Source organism: Rhincodon typus, chromosome 32 (genome assembly GCF_021869965.1).
Source record: "Rhincodon typus isolate 14 chromosome 32, sRhiTyp1.1, whole genome shotgun sequence".
Lineage (NCBI taxonomy): Eukaryota > Metazoa > Chordata > Chondrichthyes > Orectolobiformes > Rhincodontidae > Rhincodon > Rhincodon typus.
In genome coordinates this window covers 37,473,340-37,494,856 of record NC_063363.1, presented here as the reverse complement: position 1 = coordinate 37,494,856, position 21,517 = coordinate 37,473,340, and the positions used below count along the sequence as shown (strand labels likewise).

The window sequence follows — 21,517 nt, the reverse complement described above, 5'->3', positions numbered from 1 at the left end:
TTACCCGTTTCTGCTCAGGTGCCACCTACTACATCTACAGAGGACAAAGTTTGAGGCAACTTTGAACTACCAGGTGGATCTGGAACTAGTGGTCACTGCAAGCCAAACTACGATTTCCCTCCCATCTTCCTTCCTCCCAGAAGAGCCACACTTTGCTCCTTTGACCTCATTAGTCTCCTCCCTTGCCTCACTGTTCGCTGACATCTCTATCACTGCTTCAATCCATTTGCTACTAAACCTTTCATCCACGCTTTTATTATCTGCACATTCCAATGTTCTCCTGCAGCCTCCAACAACTTCTGTTTATTCAAACTATTACTTCTATCCTACCCTACATCAAGCTCCACTCATCCATCATGTCCTCTATGACCTACATCTGAAGTTTCGGAGAATTGGGGCCAATTTAAAATTCTCATCCTCATGTTTAAAATTACTTATGGCCACATCCCTTCCTATCTCAGGTCACCTCATCCAACTGGAGCTGCATTTCATTAATTTTGATGTGGGGTTAAAGAGAGTTGTAGATTTCTGCTCTTAGCTCCTCAGCCATACTCCTTACTCACCCTGGACCAAAAGATGTCGATGACAATGACTAAATGAGCCACAAGTGTCAGAAACCGGGATGGTATCAGGCTGCTTGGTATCGGCATTGCCGATTCTGGATCGTCAGCTCAGAGGTTCAACCTGTGAAAGAAAGATTTGGGAGGAGTGAGTTCCAGATACTACTAGGGCAAACAATTATGTTTATACAAAACGCCCTCAATTCTTAATCATTCTGATAGATCTACACTGCGTACCTTGCAAAGCAAATTTATCTTCCTTGGGTTTAAGTGTCAAAAACGGCTTCTCTAGACTTTGTATAACAAAGCACAACTTCCTCACTTTTGAATTCCAGTGGATTTCTGATTTGTGTGGCCTAGCTATTAATAATTTGTGCATATGGGTAGGCACATCCGTATGCATTTTGTCATTCAGAAAATATACCAATTTTCCTTCTCATATCCAAAATGGATCAGAAATATTGGAAAAGCATAAATCTGCACGGAAAATGCAAAAAGTCAAGAATTACACAAGGAAGGTTCAACAGACCCAGAATTAGCATGTCTGGGTCGATAAGGAAGGTCAGAGAAGACACATGCTTCTAGATCAACCAGGACTATTGGTGCCACTTTTCCTGGGTCACCTTCCAGATTCTTCAAATCTAACTCAAAGCTGGTGACTTGTCAGACGGTTCCAGATGCTGGGTAAGTGTTCATAGGAAACGTAAACTGGAAAGTATGACAATGCAGTAATTGCTCTACATTTGGAATACTGACTGTTTTTCCTTTTACGATGCAAACAGTCCCTGCCATATTTGGCTAGGACCAGTGTCTTTGGCAAAATCAATTAGTTCTGAAAATTAGATAATTGTTCTTATTTTCTTATCTATTCCTAGAATTGCTTACTTGTATCTTATTTCTGTAATGCTTTTTTGCATGATCTATGTCAAAATCATTGGTCCAGATCTTCCAACAGTCAGATAGCTACAGACCGGGTGTACCCTGACAGACACTGGCATTCAAAGGCTCCCAAAGTGTCTGTCAGGGTACGCCCAGTCTGTAGCTACCTGACTGTTGGAAGATCTGGACCAATGATTTTGACATAGATCATGCAAAAAAGCATTAAAGAAATAAGATACAAATAAGCAATTCTAGGAATAGATAGGAAAATAAGAACAATTATGTAATTTTCAGAACTAATTGATTTTGCCAAAGACACTGGTCCTAGCCAAATATGGCAGGGACTGCTGGCATCATAAAGGGAAAAACAGTCAATATCCCAAATGTAGACTGAAGATGACAGGACACATTGGAATGGACTGGAGTTATGCGTAGGAACTATGCACAATCCCAACACAGGTAACTCCAATAAGAAATTCCTCTATATTCAGAAACCTTTGAAAGAGTCCATGAAATTTGGAGGACACCAATTCTTTAAGCTTAATGGTAACCCAGGAAAAGCGAGAGGGTACATTAAAATGACACTTCAGCTCCCCCAATCCCTTCTAACCTTGGGACAACTCACAACCATCCATCAGAGCAACTTCATCAAACCCCCAACCTGACCATGCCAGACCCTGATCTCCTATTGCTCAACTGTCCCATCCACAACTCCTGCAAGCCAACCTCCTCCTGTAATCACTGGTGGAAGCTTGCCAAATGTCTGGACTGTTCTGAAAGCCAAATGCAAGATGTTTTGATACCTTCAGATGTCACTATTAGATACCAATATTCTAATGTAGATGTGTTATTAATGCAATGATTGATGATGGAGATCTAATTTGCTTAGCAACAACTTGTTCACTGACAGCTGATTCGGGTTTCATTAGTGCCATTCAGCTCCGAGCCGCTTTACAGCCTTGTTCAAAAAGGATAAAACAGCTGAATTCTAAAAGTGAAGGAAAAGTGCTGCCCGTGCCATTAAGGCCACATGCGTAGCGAAATGGAGTTAATGAAAACAATAGTGACTTTACTTGAAGGAGCAGCTCTCCAAAAGCTTGAGATTTCAAATAAACCTATTGGATAATAACCTGTTGTCGTGTGACTTCTGACTGTGTCTTGCAAAGGTATGTTTACCCTTGCATTGACCAGTATACAGTGACTACTGTCATGTATTAAAGTACTTTTCCAGTCATCAAAAGTGCATTAATTGATATAACAAAGAACAAAGAAAATTACAGCACAGGAACAGGCCCTTCGGATCTCCAAGCCTGCGTTGATCCAGATCCTCTATCTAAACCTGTCACCTATTTTCCAAGGCTCTGTATCCCTCTGCTCCCTGCCCATTCACGTATCTGTCCAGATACATCTTAAATGACGCTATCGTGCCCGCCTCTACCAGCTCCGCTGGCAACGCGTTCCAGAACTTTCCACGCATATCTCCCTTAAACTTTTCCCCTCTCACCTTGAAATCGTGACCACTAGGAATTGAGTCCCTCGCTCTGGGAAAAAGCTTCTTGCTATCCACCCTGTCTATACCTCTCATGATTTTGTAGACCTCAGTCAGGTCCCCCCTCAACCTCAGTCTTTCTAATGTAAATAATGCTAATCTACTCAACCTCTCTTCATAGCTAGCGCCCTCCATACTAGGCGACATCCTGGTGAACCTCCTCTGCAACCTCTCCAAAGCATCCACATCCTTTTGGTAATGTGGCGACCAGAGCTGTACGCAGTATTCCAAACGTGGTTGAACCAAAGTGCTATACAACTGTAACATGACCTGCCAACTCTTGTACTCAATACCCCGTCCGATGAATGAAAGCATGTCGTATGCCTTCTTGACCACTCTATCGACCTACGTTGCCACCTTCAGGGTACAATGGACCTGAACACCCTGATCTATCTCTGCATCAATTCACCCTAGGGCTTTACCATTTACTGTACAGTTCGCTCTTGACTTGGATCTTCCAAAATGCATCACCTCGCATTTGCCTGGATTGAACTCCATCTGCCATTTCTCCGCCCAACTCTCCAATCTATCTATATTCTGCTGCATTCTCCAACAGTCCCCTTCACTATCTGCTACTCCACCAATCTTGGTCTGATCAGCAAGTTTGCAGATGACACTATCTATACTTTCCTCCAGTCATTTATGTATATCACAAACAACAGTGGTCCCAACGCGGATCCCTGTGGAACACCACTGGTCACATTTCTCCATTTTGAGAAACTCCCTTCCACTACAACTCTCTGTCTCCTGTTGCCCAGCCAGTTCTCTATCCATCTAGCTAGTACACCCTGGACCCCATGCGACTTCACTTTCTCCATCAGCCTACCATGGGGAACCTTATCAAAAGCCTTACTGAAATCCATGTATATGACATCCACAGCCCTTCCCTCATCTATTGACTTTATCACTTCCTCAAAGTTGGTAAGACATGACCTTCACTGCACAAAACCATGCTGCCTATCACTAATAAGCCCATTTTCTTCCAAATGTAAATAGATCCTATCCCTCAGTGTCTTCTCCAGCAGCTTCCCCACCACTGATGTCAGGCTCACCGGTCTATAACTACCTGGATTATCCTTGTTACCCTTCTTAAACAAGGGGACAACATTAACAATTCTCCAGTCCTCCAGGACCTCACCTGTGCTCAAGGATGCTGCGAAGATATCTGTTAAGGCCCCAGCTATTTCCTCTCTCACTTCCCTCAGTAACCTGGGATAGATCCCATCCGGACCTGGGGACTTGTCCACTCTAATGCCTTTTAGAATACCCAACACTCACCCCCTCCTTATGCCGACTTGACCTGGAGTAATCGAACATCTACCCCTAACCTCAACATCTGTCATGTCCCTCTCCTCACTGAATACCGACGCAAAGTACTCATTAAGAATCTCACTCATTTTCTCTGACTCCTCGCATAACTTCCCTCCTTTGCCCTTGAGTGGGCCAACCCTTTCTCTAGTTACCCTCTTGCTCCTTATGTATGAATAAAAGGCTTGGGGATTTTCCTTAAGCCTGTTTGCTAAAGATATTTCATGACCTCTTTCAGCCCTCTTAATTCCTCATTTCAGATTGGTCCTACTTTCCCGATATTCCTCCAAAGCTTCATCTGTTTTCAGACATTATGTATGCTTCCTTTTTCCTCTTTGCTAGTCTCACAATTTCACCTGTCATCCATGGTTCCCTACTCTTGCCCTTTCTATCCCTCATTTTCACAGGGACATGTCTGTCCTGCACTCTAATCAACCTCTCTTTAAAAGCCTCCCACATATCAAATGTGGATTTACCCTCAAACAGCTGCTCCCAATCCACATTCCCCAGCTCCTGCCGAATTTTGCTCTCGGTGGCCTTCCCCCAACTCAGCACTCTTCCTTTAGGACCACTCTCGTCTTTGTCCATCAGTATTCTAAACTTACGGAATTGTGATCACTATTCCCAAAGTAATCCCCTACTGAAACTTCAACCACCTGGCCAGGCTCATTCCCCAACACCGGGTCCAGTATGGCCCCTTCCCGAGTTGGACTATTTACATACTGTTCTAGAAAACCCTCCTGGATGCTCCTTACAAATTCTGCTCCATCTAAACCCCTAACACTAAGTGAATCCCAGTCAATGTTGGGAAAACTAAAATCTCCCATCACCACCACCCTGTTGCTCCTACATCTTTACATAATCTGTCTACACATTTGTACCTCTATCTCACGCTCGCTGTTAGGAGGCCTGTAGTACAGCCCCAACATTGTTACCGCACCCTTCCTATTTCTGTGCTCTGCCCATATTGCCTCACTGCTCGAGTCCTCAATAGTGCCCTCCTTCAGCACAGCTGTGATATCCTTTTGACCAGTAATGCAACTCCTCCACCCCTTTTTACCTCCCTCTATATCCCGCCTGAAGCATCTACATCCTGGGATATTTAGTTGCCAATCTTGCACTTCCCTCAACCAAGTCTCACTAATAGCAATAACATCATACTCCCAGGTGCTAATCCAAGCCCTAAGTTCATCTGCCTTACCTACTACACTTCTCACATTAAAACAAATGTACCTCAGACCACCTGTCCCTTTGCATTCATCATCTGCTCTCTGCCTACTCTTCCCCTTAGTCACACTGACTTCGTCATCTAGTTCCTTACAGGCTTTAGTTACTACCTCCTTATCGTCCACTAACCTCCTCATTTGGTTCCCATCCCCCTGCCACATTAGTTTAAACCCTCCCCAACAGCGTTAGCAGCCCCTAGGACATTGGTTCCAGTCCTGCCCAGGTGTAGACCGTCCGATTTGTAATAGTCCCACCTCCCCCAGAACCGGTCCCAATGTCCCAAAAATCTGAACCCCTTCCTCCTGCACCATCTCTCAAGCCACTCATTTATCCTGCCTATTCTTTCATTTCTACTCTGACTAGTACGTGGCATTGGTCATAATCCTGAGATTACTACCTCTGAGGTCCTACTTTTTAAACTTGGCTCCTAACTCCCTAAATTCTGCTTGTAGGACCTCACTCCGTTTTTTACTTATATCACTGGTGCCTATATGCACCACGACAGCTGGCTGTTTGCCCTCCCCCTTCAGAATGTCCTGCACTCGATCTGAGATATCCCTGACCCGTGCACCTGGGAGGCAACATACCATTCGGGAATCTCGTTTTCGACCACAGAACCGCCTATCTACTCCCCTTACAATCGAATCCCCTATGACTAATGCCCTTCCACTCTTTTTCCCACCCTTCTGTACAGCAGAGCCAGCCACGGTGCCATGAACCTGGCTGCTGCTGCCTTCCCCTGGTAAGCCATCTCCCCCAACAGTATCCAAAACGGTATACCTGTTTTGGAGGGAGATGACCGCTTGGGACACCTGCACTGCCTTCCTGCTTTTTTTCTGTCTTTTGCTCACCCATTCCATTTTTCCCTCAGCAATCCTAATCTGCGGTGTGACCAATTTGCTGAACGTGCTGTCCACGACTTCCTCAGCATCACGGATCCTCCAAAGTGAGTCCATCCGCAGCTCCAGAGCCATCATACAGTCTAAAAAGAGCTGCAGCTGGACACACTTCTTGCATGTGTAGGAGTCAGGGACATCAGTCGTGTCCCTGAGCTCCCACATTGAGCAAGAGCAGCATAACACGGGTCTGGGATCTCCTGCCGATTTTACTCTTAAGCTTAACTTAGTCCTACTACAATATCAAATAATAGATAAATGAAATGAAAAAAATTTGTACCAAATCACTCTACTTACCAGCACACGATTTAAAAAAAAAGAAAAACACTTACCTTATCAACTTACCTTGTAGTGTCTCGGGTTTAGCCACTGCCCAAATATATCAGTTCACTCACCTTCCGAGAGCGCAATTTGATGCTGCCACTCAGCTCTGCTGCCAAAATGAAGAACTTACCTTCCCGGCAGCCCCCTGGTCCTCGCTCTCACTGCTCCCGCTGCTGCTGCTGCAAAAAATGGAGCATATTAAAATACATAAAGACAATGTCTTTTTCTGATAAAGTCCTTTCCCAGTTCACTCCAGCTATCTCTGCCCTCATATTCCTTTGCAATTAACCTTATTTAAGCTTAGTTGTTTTTGATCCAAATTTCTACCACTCAAACTGAATGCTAAATTCTACCGTATTATCAGGGCGGTCACTGTTTCCTTGGGAAGTTTTACCCGGATCATTCATTATACACATTACCAGACTCAAAACAGCCTAATCCCTGGTTAGATTCACAACATTTTGTTCCAGGAAACTGTTCCGAATACACTGTATGAATTTTTCCTCATTGTCACCCTCTGCTAATTTGATTTTCCCAAACTAGATGAAGATTAATTTACCCACAATTAGAGGGATCCCTAATTTATGAACATCCAACTTACAAACGTTCATATTTAAAAATGTGACCCCATAAAGGGGTGTAATTTTAAAGATCCGACATACAGAATTTTCCTTTATAGTACTTGTGTGGCTGCTTCACATTATCCTGCATGGTGGTGCAACTTACAAACAGATTCCTGAACAGAACCGGTTCACAACTCAGGGACTGTATGTAATATTCTACCTTTGTTTTTACATGCACTCATTGTGTCCTGATTTATGTCCTTTCTTCCTGTACCAAGACTTTTTCCAGCCCTAAGGAAATGCCCTTAACTCTGACATTGGGCAGGCAACAGACCTTTCAGGACTCATTCTCACAGAGACTAGTATCTATTCCCTTAGATGTAACATTCCTACTTCTACCCAACTCCACTTGCCTCCCCTCCACTCGAATTGCTCCCTGTGCCATACTGCTGTGGTCAGTTTGCTTGCTCTCCCTTCAATCCCTAGCCTGTCCACATAGCTTGCAAGAATCTGGTGAAACTGTTGGACAAAAGTCAGAAACCTTTGAAATATTCTCCAACTCAAGAGGCTTGAGGGTTCTGAATTATCTGAATAGTTATTCAGGGGATACAAAGCAATTAACACCTGCAGTAATTCTCGAGCAACCATAACATTGACCACTCTATTCACAGCTAACAGTATTGCAACAACCTTACTGCCTCCAACGCCCAATATCCCCCAAAACCAAACTCCTAACATGAACTACTCCTGACTTAACACATTCCTAACCAGCCCTGAGATTCATGGTACACCTTCACCCACCTGACACTCTAACCCGTGTCCCATTAATATCCGGCCTGCTTCACCTATCTGCCACCCCACTCGTTCCAACTCATACCCTATCCCTCCTCTGTCTGACATCCTATTCCCTCACCAACCTGGCCCCATCCCTTCTTCACTCATTCCTGAACACACACAGCCCCTCATCACCTGTGAATCTACCTTGTCACCCACTAACCTTGCTACCTTACCACGACCGCCCCGCCCCTCCATTTGTCTTATCTAACTACCTTTTCTCCGCGATTTTTCAATGCAGCTTTGAGACATGTAAACAAACTAACTTACTAAGATACGACAGCTACTGCCATAAAAAGGAGGCAAGTCTAGCTTCTACTGATGATCCGACAGATGGATCACCTGGATTGAAGTTCTACTACACATTTCGGAAGCGTTGGGCATGGGAAGTCAGGCCCAGCAATACGGGCAGCGGACGCTGGGCAGGATAGTCACTGGCAGAAGAAACACGCGACGCTGCTGCTGCTCTCGGAAGAGCCGAGCCTGTCGCTGCTGGTGCCTTAAACAAAATGGCGCCAGGTTGCCAGGGTAACCGCGGCCCAACACACTGCAAAGCCAAAACAGCAGCATAAATAACGACATCATCCTCATTTCCCAATCTCCCTATCCTACTGGACAGATCCCCAATACCCCCATCTCACCGCCCAGATTCCCAGATTCCCAGTCCCCCAATCCCCCTATCCCACTGCCCAGATTCCCAATCCCCTATTCCTCTGCCCAGGATCACCCTTCCAAGTCTCTCACTGTCTCCGCTTCAGAAACGACCGCCAGCAATTTAACTCTATGCGCTTGCGCACTGGGGTTTCTCCCGCCTTCTATTGTGCGTTTTTTTTCCTGCTTCGCGTTGCATTCTGGGAAGGTACACACTACATTGAATACTTCAATAATTGAGGGGGAATTAGGCAATACTTCTGAGCTGCGTGGTGACTGGAACAATACCGAAAAATTAAGATAACCCTCTAATTCCCTCTGCTGTTGTGGATGATAACAAAATCTAGGACCGGACCTCACACAGAGCATAACAGAGTCATAGATTCACCTCAATTTTGGAACAAATTACTGCAGATGATGGCATCTGTAGTGAAAACAAAAAATGCGAGAAATCACAGTGGAACAAAAACAGAAGTTGCTGGAAAAGCTCAGCAAGTCTGGCAGCATCTGTGAAGGAAATATCAGAGTTAATGTTTCAGTCCGGTGACCCTCAGAACTGAGCAAGCTCATGTTTAGAGTCTAGGTGAGTCTTCAGAGCGATGAAGAGGCATCTAGACTCAAAAAATAGCCTTGCTCTCTCCATGGATGTTGCCCAACCTGCTGTGATTTCCAGCATTTTTTTGTTTGCAGTCATTGATTCACCACTTCTGAAGAAGGGTCAGCAGACTCGAAACATTGACTCTGCTTTCTTTCCACAGATGATGCCAGACCTGTTGAGTTTCTCCAGAAAATTCTGTTTTTGTCACAGATCCACTTCATTATTCCAGCATAAAATAAGCCAATGGCCTCTAGAAGCATTTCGCTTATTTCCATTACTATGCATATTATGTGTAGGCGCAGACATTCTTCCTTTTCAATTAACATTCTAAATCCTTGAAAACCTTGATTGAACTTGCCTCCACATTCTCAGGCAGCTCATTCCAGATCCCAGTTACTCATTGCATGTAACAGTTTCTCCTCTTGAATGCAAAACTTCTTTTGCCAAAATTGCCTTTAAACGTTGCCCTCTGGTTCTATATCCTTCCATCAATGGGATAATCTTCTCCCTGTCTACTTTGTCCAGATTCCCCAGGAATTTGAATGCCTCTATCAAATCTTCACTTAAACTTCTCCAAGAAAAAAAAGTCCTGACTTCTCCAATCTATCTCTATAATTGAAGAATAATCCTTTGAATGATTCATGTGAACCTTTTCTGCACTCCCTCAAATGCCTTTACAGCCTAATGTATGACACCCATAACTGACTTAGATAAAAGGAACAAAGTCAGGTTTCTAAATTTACTGATGGCACAAAGGTACACAGGAAAGTAAGTTGTGTAGAGGAAGTAGGGAAGCTATGAAGGGATATAGATAGGTTAAGTGAATGGGAAAATGTCTGGCAAGTGGCAGATAATGTGAGAAAATGATTAATTTTGGCAGGAAGAATAAAAAAGCAGTATATTAACTAAATTGTGAGAGATTGCAGAGCCCTGAGCAACAAAGGGATCTGAGTGCTCCAATATATAGGATCATATAATCCCTACAGCGCGGAGGCAGGCCATCAAGTTCACAGGGACCCTTTGAAGAGAATCCCACCCAGACCCTCACTCCCCTACCTCATCCCGGTAACCCTGCTTTTCCCAAGGCTGATCCACTTAGCCTGCACACCTCTGGACACAATGGGCAATTTAGCATGCCAATCCACCTAAACTACACAACTTTGGACTCTAGGAGGAAACTGAGGCACCTGGAGGAAGCTCATGCAGACATGGGGAGAATGTGCAAACTCCACACAGACAGTCACCCTAGGCAACTGTTTAGCATGATTAGCAAAAAGTTAGCACACAATTACAGCTAGTAATTAGGAACACTCATAGAATGTTATTATTTATTCCAAGGAAAATTGAGTACAAAAGTAAAGAGGTTATTCCAGTTATACAAGACATTGGTGACATCTGGAGTTCTGTTTGCATTATTGGTCTCCCCTTTTAAGGAAGGATATAAATGTGTTCAAAGTGGTTCAGAGAATGCTTATCAGATTGATACCTGGATTGAGTGAGTTGTCTCACAAGGAAAAGTGGGCAGTCGATTATTGTATCTGATGGAGTTTAGAAGAGCAAAGAGTGACTTGATTTAAATATATGGCAATAGGAGAAGAAAAAATAAAGAATCATGAATTCACTTTGGGTGGTTGGGTGTCAATATTATTGCTGTAAAAAAGATGTTCACAAATATGGTTTCAGAGATAGTAGGAACTGCAGATGCTGGAGAATCTGAGATAACAAGGTGTAGAGCTGGATGAACGCAGCAGGCCAAGCAGCATCAGAGGAGCAGGAAACATGACGTTTCGGGTCTAGACCCTTGGCATGTTCTACTATTTTAATGTGATCTCTTTCTTCTGTTAAATCTTCTGCGTTGCTTATAGCTAAGCTTGAGGAGACTGTTACAAACAATCACATGGAGTTATGACTAGAGCACTGAAGTGCTAATCTCCGTTGCTTTATGAGAGCAACATGTGTAGCTTTGGAGTGTCACTCATTCTATTGGCCCTCTGTATCACTGCATGGATGATTGCTCCTTGCATACTGATGTTTGGTGTTGCAGCCCTCAAGTACTCCAGCATAAATTAAACCTGATGTTCTGGTCCTGAAACCGAGTAAGAGGTCATTGCAGCAAAGCTGCTGGTTTTAGTAAACCAAGCATTTTGCACTGAAGTAGGAGTTTGTGAACTATTAGGACTAAAGAGATGTTTTGAGAACTTATCTTCAACAATCTAACCTTTGTACCTTTCGTACTGGTATATTTTGAGGAAGAGCCTGCTCTGCAACCACCTCAACAAGATGTCTTTCTTTCTCACTCACACACTCTCTCGATCCCCCAATCAGAGTGTCTCTCACACACTCTGATTCCATCACACACACATTTTCACTGATTCTCTCTCTTATAACACATAGTCACAATCACACAGCTCTCTCTTCAACACCTCCCACCAACTCACACACAGTCTCCTTTATTTTCACACTCTCTCACTCATACAATATCTCTATTTTACTTACACACAAAAACATGCTATCTTTCAAACACACATACTTTCTTTCCTGCTGCAAAACTCACTTTCACCCAGCTCATCACCCTTTGACTACCTCCATTAACGGACTGGCATCTGCATAGGAAGAAGAGAACCTTATCTTCCTCCTGATTTGCTCCATAACTCAGAATATTTTTCCCTCACAACCACAATGCAGGCTGATATCCCCTCTCCTCCCCCTCAAACAGAAGCTGAATTGTCACTGCTCCCAGTTTGCAGACATCAGGCTAGATGAAGCTACTAATGTTTGCACAGCTCACTGTTTTCTCAATCAGAGGTCATTTTCTCTCCCAAATGCACTGCTGGTAGGCTCAATGCCAAACCCATTAGCATCAAATGGGGGAAAAGAAGCAGCCTCTGATTGAACAAGCATCTGATTTCAGATTCCTCTGCTTGTACGTTCTGCAAATAGAACACCGATGGTTGGCTGATTAAGACCGTTTGGGCAGGCTATATTGTTGTCCACAGGTCTGCTGTTGGACAAGCCTATTCATTATCCTCCTCACAGTTTATAATACTTCTAAATTTCCTCTCATCTGCAAATTGTGAAATGGTGTCCTGTATGCTAAGGTTTAGGTCATTAACACCTATCTGGAAAAGTAAGGGTCTCAGCCAATCAGTGGCCTATTTCTCAGAGCAACAGTAGCACAGTGTTTAGTACTGCTGCCTCACAGCATTAAGGATCCGGTTCAATTCCAGCCTTAGGCCACCATCTGTATAGAGTTTACATTTTCTCCCCGTGTCTGCAAGTGGATATTTACCAAATAATCAGCGCACTCCTCTCATACTATATAAATGTTGATTTCCCCTTAAATTGGCACTTTTTAAAATTGTCCTGCTGAGCGCAAGATGAAAATCTTCAAAAAGTGTCTTTTTCAGCAATAAAACTATCATCTTTAACAAAACTATGTTAATTCTAGTCAGTCCTACTTTCAGCAGCCTTTGCACATACATTCCATCCATTACGTCTAAAGTATTCAGGTATCTTAATGGCATGCCTGTGAGTTATTGTTGTTGTTTGTCTGGGATCTGTTCATTCCTGTGATGATGTCTTCCTTTTTTTCAATATATTGTTGTTGTTCGGCCTGGAATGTCTCTCAGCTTAATGCAAAGTATCAATTGTTCTTCCATTAATAGCCTAGAGTAGATCATTGACAATCTCAAGAGTTTCTGCACTTTTCAACAGCTTTCTTAACAGTAAGAAATCACCCTCATCTCAGTCACTCCATCTCAGGAGGCATGCTCTCGCAGCAGAATCTCAGTGCTGTCACACACTGATCAACAGTCTCCCTCTCCCCCGAGCTCTGAAGTTCAATATGCATCTTTAATAAGTAACATTAATACAGGCTTCAAAGTGTGTCTTCAAAACCTTTAAAATCCCCTTTTCCCCCAAGTTCTCTGCTCCTCGGTGAGATCTAGGGTGCAAAATATCTTGTGGCACTATTTTCTCTAGCTCAGATATCAGAGTTGCTACTCTTATTTATTCAGTATTTCTGTTTAATTTTGTAGTTATTTCATAATTTTGCCATTGAAATGAAAAAAAATCTCTCTCATATGTCTTTTCACAACCATTCTAATTCAGCCATCAGTTCAAAGTTGTAACCAATGGTTTTTAATTCATCCTTGTTGTGTTTTTGTTTTCCCCGGTTATTTGTTCTCTTGCAGCTTTGAAAAGTGACTTAATCTCAGCTGCACACTGTTGACACTTTATTTCAAGTGATGTGTTTAAGTGTTAACAAAGTCAAGTGGAAGCATGTTACAGTAGATATAGAGTTTACAAGACCACAGCAAACAAGCTAGTACATTATGAACACAAACAAGCACCACATCAACAGCGTTACTTCATCAGCCCTCTGTTACCACATCAACAAATCCCAGTAAATAATTTAAATGTGATTTTCCCTTAACTAATCCATGAGTCTTTCTTTAGTTAGCATGCATTTTTCTATGTGACTATTAATTTTGTCCCAAATTATTGTTTCTGGAAGCTACTCCACCAAAGTTAAAGTGATGAGCCTCTTGAAGCTGGGCTTAGTTTTACTCCTTTTTTGAACAAATGTGTATAATTTGTGATTCTGCGGTCCCCGGCACTATCCCTGTGCCTAAGGAAGAGTAAAAAGTTATGATCAGTGTCTCTGTAATTTTCAACCCCACTCCCTTCAATATCATTGGATGTAAACCATCTGGTCTTGGTTTTTGTCAGCTTTGAATACAGACAGTCCATCAAATCTTGCTGACTACTGTTGAGAGCTGAAGGGAATTTTCTCCCTATTAGGGGCGGCACAGTGGCTCAGTGGTTAGCACTGCTGCCTCACAGTGCCAAAGACCCAGGTTGAGAGGATGAAGAGCATTAAGTTCCTTGGATTGATGATAACCGACAACCTGTCCTGATTTCCCATGTAGATGTGATAGTCAAGAAGGCACAGCAATGCCTCTTCTTCCTCAGGTGGCTCAGGAAATTTAGCATGTCCATAAAGTCCCTTACCAACTTCTACAGATGCACCATTGAAAGCATACTGCCTGGGTGCATAATGACTTGGTATGGCAACTGCTCTACCCATGGCCATAAGAAACTACAGAAGGTAGTGTGCACAGCCCAGGCCATCACGAAAGCCAATCTTCCATCCATGGACTCTATTTACACGGCTCACTGCCACGAAAAGGCTACCAACATCATCAATGACCCTTTGCACAATGGTAATGACCTCCTACAATCTCTTCCATCAGGCAGAAGATACAGAAGCCTGAACACACGCACCAGAATGTTCAGTAACAGCTTCTTCCTGATCGTTATTAGACTGATGAATGGACTCTGCAGCCTCAAATAATGATTGATCTTGTTAACATTGATCTCGCCGAGAGCACGCCCTGTGTAATGTATACTGAATGCCTCCAAGTCTTTTTTGATCTGTATATCCTTTGCCTGTACTGCTCGTAAACAAAGCATTTCACTGTAATTTATTGTCACGTGTACCGAAATAATCAATAAATAATAGTATTTAATCAGATGCTGGAGGGAGGGTCTTTGGACTGTCCAGATCCCTGGAGTTGCGGCGAGTCCTCACGCTACCGCAGTTCCACCAAGCCCTGGAGCTGAGCTAGAGACCCAGGCGGGCTGCAGTGCAGGCATTGTAAGTCCCACTGGGTCATCAAGCAGTGGAGAGGAGGAAGTTGTTTTCCTCATTCCTCCCTCCAGTGTGTTTTCCCGAACGCCCTGGCCCTGGGGGAGGAACTTTTCCCTGAAGAACTGGGCGTCCTGGTGTAGGGAGAGGAGCGGGGCCCCGAGTCTCCACCACCCGATTACACAGACCCAGAGCAGGCCTCGATGGAGTGCATTGAGGATGTTCCTGCCCATGACCCTGGGGGTGGTGTTGCAGGGGAAATTGGAGCCAGCTGGTGGCACCAGACCAGGCCCCACTCTCTCGACAGGGGAGGAGCCGGTGGCCGAGGATGACTCGGGCTCGGTGGTGGGCGCTGGGGATGGTGCAGACTCTGTCTCCAGCGAGGCTTTGGGCTCCTCAGTGCCCCACACCAAGCTCCCCATCATCCTCGTTGGGGATCTCCAGGACTTTATCATGGTGACTGAAAATGGCGTCTATAGAGTTCCGCTGGTGCTTGAGGATTTAGGGCTGTTCTTCTGGTCCACCCGGGCAGTTCACAGCACACTTGGGCTGGTCCGGATCGACCAGTGGCATTTCAAAGGTGCTCCTCGATGCATTTGAGGGGAGGGCAAGGGACCTGTATGCCGCTCCTCCATCCTCCAAATTGGTGTTTTTAATGTTTTTGGTGATGAAGACATCTATCGCCCGCCTCAACATCAGCAAGGGGTCACGAAACAGATTCCAGAACTTATTGGTCTTTCAGGACGAGAAGTATATGGTGTGCTTCCTGCAAGAAACCCACACAGCCCTGGGGGACGAAGCCATCTGGCTCCTGGAGTGGCAAGGAGAGGTCTACATGAGTCTTACCCGCAAATCCAGCGGGGTGGCCACCTTGTTGGTCCGACATTTTCAACGGGAGATCTTAGGGGTCAAGGAGCCTGTGCCAAGCCATTTGCTTCACCTGATAATGTGGCTGGGGTGCGTGGTGCTTCACTTTGTGAACATCTACACTCTCTGGGCTGAAACAAAGTGTTTCTATGGAGAAGTGTCTGCTCGTCTTGCATCCATTAATGAAACCCAGTACGTTGTCCTTGGGGGGCATTTTAACCGCATCCTCAAGGACAGGGACCATGACAGTGTCCAGTCTGGTTGGGTGTCAGGGAGGAGGTTGGGGCTCTTGGTCAAGTCCTTTGACCTGGTGGAATCTCCATCCTGACTTCATCACCTTCACCTTTGTGAGGCCTGGAGTTGGAGCATCGAGGATCAACTGCCTGTACATTTCACGGTGTACGCCTCCTGTGTTCTAGCAGCCTCCATGTGGCAGGTGCCATGCATGGACTATGACCTGTTGTGGGTGGAGCTCCTTCTGTTTGGTGCCAGGCTTCGGTCAGTGTACTGGCATTTTAACAACCTGCTGCAGGAGGAGGAGCAGTTCCGGGCCTTATTTCATCAGTTCTGTGACCGGCTGGAGAAGAAAGCTGGGGGCTTCACCTCCTTGAGCCTATGGTGGGATGTGGGCAAGGCTCACGTCTGTGTCTTCTGTCAGGAGTATACGAGGGGGTCAACAAAGAGGTGGAAATTCAGGATTAAAGAGTTAAAGAAGGAGGTGCTCGACCTGGAGTCATGTCTTGGTCATCGGATGCGGACCTGGCCCTACAGAGGGTGGACGAAGAGAAGAAGCCTGCGGTCTGGGACCTGCAGCTCTTCAGGTCCTGGGGCGCTTACTTGAGGTCACAGCTCCGGCTTCTCCAGTACCTGGACCACAGCTTTCCCTTCTTCTACTGACTGTTAAAAAAGCGTGGCACCTGTCATCAGTTCCACATGCTGCTGGCCGATGATGAGTCCATCATCTCGGAACCAGAAGGCATCAGATTAATGGCTCTTACGTGGCTGTGTTCTCTCTGGATCCATCCAGTGAGGATGCTTGCAGAGTTCTATGGGAGGACCTCCTGCGGCTCAGCACAGAGGATGATGGGAGGCTTGACACTCCTGTAGCCTTTGAGGAGCTGACCAGTGCCCTCGACTGGCTCGAGGGGCATGCCCCTTGGGCTGGACAGGCTGACCATACAGTTCTTCAGGGACATCATGGTGTGCAACTATGTGCAGGTCCTGGGGGAGTGCCTCTTGGCAGGAGAGCTGCCCTTTTCTTGGCGCAGGTCAGTCATTGTGCAGTTGCCAAAGAAAGGGGGCCTTCATTCTCTTAAGAGTTGGTTTCCAGTCTCCCTCCTCAGCAAGGATTATAAAATCTTCACCAGGGTGCTGGCTTCTCACCTGGCATGACTATATGATCCATCCTGACCAGTTGTGCATGGTCCTGGGCTGGAGGATCCATGACAACGTCCATCTGGTTCGGGACCTGATCCATTTTTATCAGTGGACTGGTCTGACAAGTGCTTTCCTGTCTCTCGATCAGAGAAAGTTTTGACAGGGTTGATCATGAGTATCTGTGGGCATTCGGGTTTGGGACACAGTTCAATGCCCAGATCCAACTTTTGTGCATCACTGCAGAGTGCCTGGTTAAAGTTAACAGGTCCATGATGGCGCCCCGTTGCTTCAGGAGAGGAGTGTGTCAGAGCTGCCCCATGTCCAGCTAAACTGTATTCCTTGCGCGGAGGAGGTTGTCGCAGCTGGCCCTGCGCAGGCTGGACACAGGCGTTATCCTTTTGGCTAACACCGATGACATTCTCCTCATGTTCAGCGACCCAGCTGACCTGGGGAGGATGCGAGTGCCAGGTGGTGTACTTGGCAGCATCTTCTGCCAGGTCAACTGGGCTAAACATTCTGGACTCTGAGTCAGTCAGTGGTGGGTGGATTCTCTGCCGTAGGAGTTAAATGGATTTAATTGGAGTACCGCCCACTTTCTCTATCAGGGGATCTACCCTAGTCTGGCTAAGGAATCCTGGCCAGTGAATTGGCAGGAGCTGGAGGCCAAAGTCTCAGCTCGCTGAGGCCGCCAGACAGAACTGCTCTGAGTGCTATCTTACAGGAGTCGAGAGCTGGTCATAAAAAAGCTGGTGGGCTCCATGTTGTGGTACTGGCTGGTGCCTTTGGTCGCTCCTCCTGTTTTTGTTGCTGACATGCCGAGAACGTTGGTTCAATTCTTCTGGAACAAAAAGATGCACTGGGTCACTGCACACGTTCTGAATCTCCGTACAGAGGAGAGCGGTCAGTCACTAGTGTGCATCTGCGCCTAGGTGGCGACTTTCTATCTTCAGATTTTGCAGCAATACCTCTATATTGAACCTTCTCCTATGTGGTGCTCCCTGGTGACATTTTTTCTGCCAGGTGCATAACCTCAATTACGACTCGTAGCTCCTTTTCATTGACCATGAGTGTTCGCAGGTCGCCCTCAAGATGCTGCCTGTCTTTTACCAGTACCTGATCACTGTCTGGGACGTGGTTGACTCGCTCCGGGCCTACCCTCCATTAGGAGTAGCAGCTATCATTCAGGAATCCGCACCTCCTCAATTGCAGGTTCAAGAGATTGAGCAAGGGAAGGGTTGTGGCCGTGGGCGTGACCAAGGTTGGGATGTGCTGGGTGGCAGGGCCATGGGCTGAATGCTGTCGCAGAAATGGGCATGCAGGGCAGTGGCAGACTTCTAGCTGCGGCCACTGCCATCCAACACCTTAAAACAGCAGTGCTCAGACCCGACATGTTGCACCAGTTGGAAGATGCTCAAGTGCGCAGTGGAATCCCATCTACACACACCCCTGCTCGGACGGAATTTCACATTGGCTCCAGGATCCTGTACCTCTCCCAGGAGCCTGATCATAGAATCCCTACAGTGTGGAAACAGGCCCTTTGGCCCAACAAGTCCACACTGACACTCAGAGCATCCCACCCAGACCATCCTCCTAATCTGCACATCCCTGAACACTATGGGCAATTTAGCATGGCCAATCCACCTAGCCTGCGCATCTTTGGACTGTGGGAGGAAACCAGAGCATCCAGAGGAAACCCACACAGACACGGGGAGAATGTGCAAACTCCACACAGACAGTTGCCCGAGGGTGGAATCGAACCCAGGTCCCTGGCGCTGTGAGGCAGCAGTGCTAACCACTGAGCCACTGAGCCACCATGCCGCCCCTAAGCCTGTGCCTCACAACCTGAGATGCCTCTGAATTATGGGTAGTATGTATTTTCAGAAATGCTAAATGGCAGGCCCTTTATGGACTGGTGCTGCACACCATCCACGTTTTCTCCTTCGTCCACCAGCTGGACGCACCTTGGAGTGCCCATTTGCCACCTGGCAGTGGGGATTGTCAGTGGAGGGCTCTCCACATGGGAGTCCTCGTTCTTTTCCTTGGAGATCTGGGGTGGAGGGTGTTGCACGTAGCAGTCCTGTGCAACCGCAGATTGTGGTGGTCCACAGCCTCTGAGTCCAACTGTTCGTTTTGCGGTGATGTGGAGTCTGTGGATCATGTGTATATTGGGTGTGGGTGTTTGCACTCCCTTTTTAGTTATCCTCTGTTATGGTTGCACTTCAGCTCCACACTCCTGATCTTTGGGTATCCGGTGCAGAGGGAAGAGGGCAGGTCAGAGGATCTCCTCATGGATCTGCTCCTGAGCCTGCACAAGCTGGCCATCAACAGGTCCAGGCAGTGGGTCATTTCTGCTGACTGCCTGCCCCTCTTCTGTGGTTACATTCGAGCTTGGGTGTCCTTGGCCAGGGGGCATATGGTGTCCACCAACACTCTCAATGCCTTTATGGAGGGGTGGGCACCGTGCAGTGGGGGGTGTGGAGTGCTTTATTTCCCCCTCCAACTCTACTTTGATTTGATCCCTACCCTGCCCTTCACTTTTTCTTTCATAGAAGCATTGCTCCTACCGAGCTTTGTTTGTTACTGGTTCCCGAGCACAGTATTTTCCCTGGTGGTGGAAAATGTCGAACAAAATTATTTTGCAGATTGTGTTTTTATCGACCCCTGCACTTGCACACACACAACACGGGTGCTGTGGGAAAAAATAAACACTACTGCCGCATGGCAGTAGTAAAGGGGTATATAGATGGAGGAAAGGAATCAGTTGAGGACTGACTCTGAGCTGGGAAAAAAATAAACAGGGAATTCAGAATCTCTTCAGTTCAGGGAACTGACTTCAAGCTCACTGGCCACATCCAGTGTACTGTGCAGAGGAAATCATTACTGGACTGTCATCTCAACTCTTTTTTTGGCTGTGTTAAGCCCAATTTCTCTCTTTTGCTTCTGTTACAACTGCTGCTGCTGCCTGGGCCTAGTTCTGCTCCTGCTGCTGCAGAGCCTGGTCCTCCCTGGATCTGCTGCTGCTGGGCCTACCAGATCTGCTTGCCTATGGACTGTCACTGCTGCTGGGGCCCTTCCACCTGAGGACTGTTGCTGCTGCCTGGGGTCCACTTTGGTGTTGAGATCACGCAGCACCTGAGAGCACTACTCTTCTCCCCCCTCCCCGCCCCCACCCTGTACTCTCAACCCTTTGATATGGCCAGCCACATGGTGGCAGTGCCCAGCCGCACTTATGTCTGGGTAGCCACAGCCATAGGCTTGGCTGCTTCAGTTCTGGCTGTGGCTGTGTCCCCCTTTATGCTCCTAACAAAGGGCCTATGGGTCAAGGCCTACGCCCACCCGAATATGTCTATTGAGGCCATGGCTCGTGTGATCAGCTCCCAAGCCATTATTGCTATAGCCAAAATGTATGGGAAGACCATACGCTTCCTGCGGTCTAATGAGGCAGTGTAGCTGGCTGTGGAGAAGGGGCTCACAATGGGTGGGTCATAATTACCTTTCGACCCTCTGGAGGTCACGGCCCAGAGGGTCATGCTCTCTAATATCCCCATCCTTTATTGGTAGTGAGCTCCTCCTCTTCGATTTGTACTTACTGGGGGATATCCACTCAGATGTTACACCACTCCTGCTCGGATTAAAGGCCCCGCGCCCTGACTCACGCCTATTCCTTCCAGTGCCAGGTCTTCATTTGCTTGGCCCAGGAGAGGGGATGACTGAGGGCACCTGATCCATGAGGGCATGGCCTATCGCTTCGGCATGCTGTGCCGGGCCGAGCTGCCTCTGCTGAGAGGTGGGGCATGTTCGGAAAAATTGCAACACCCTGAAGGCCATCTGGCCCCACATCAGCAGCTGCACTTGGCACTCCTGCACTCACTCCCTCCCAAAGCAACACCAGGAGCCCTGCAAGCGGGGCCTGAGCTGGAAGTCATCATCACCGCGGCCTCTGGGAGGGAGGGGGAAGGGGTGGAAGGAGGTGGAGGGGGCAAAGGGGTGGAAGGGGAGGAAGGGGGGAAGGGGGAGGGTGTGGCCATCCGATTGGAAAGAAGATGCAGCATAAAGGTAAACATTTAAAGGAATCCTCCGTGGATGCATCCCCTTCCTTCTCTGTCATGGATACCCCACCAGCCCTGCCTGGAGTTAGGATTGCGGACTGCCCCCACTCCAGTGCAACAGCACGGGAATCCTGACCACACCTCAACCCTACCCCACCCCACCCCGAGAGTCCAAGCCTGAGCCC

The 21,517-nt window shown here is 46.6% G+C and overlaps 1 protein-coding gene across 13 annotated transcripts in view; it reads right to left on the bottom strand.

Annotated features, from left to right (window-relative positions):
- tmem107l (transmembrane protein 107 like) overlaps positions 1-8,957 on the bottom strand; it is a 40,838-nt gene extending 31,881 nt beyond the window's left edge. For 2 of the 13 annotated variants that reach the window (XR_007265347.1, XM_048615450.1), the window contains exons 1-3: positions 8,411-8,764; positions 6,874-6,922; positions 564-684 (exon numbers count right to left, since the gene is read on the bottom strand). Coding sequence is in view for 12 of the 13 variants with exons in the window: in XM_048615450.1 (XP_048471407.1) it covers positions 564-650 (87 nt within the window). In the remaining variant the exon portion in view is untranslated. The other 11 variants (XM_048615441.1, XM_048615440.1, XM_048615439.1 and 8 more) reach the window with 10 other exon arrangements.
- Positions 8,958-21,517: the final 12,560 nt, after the last annotated feature.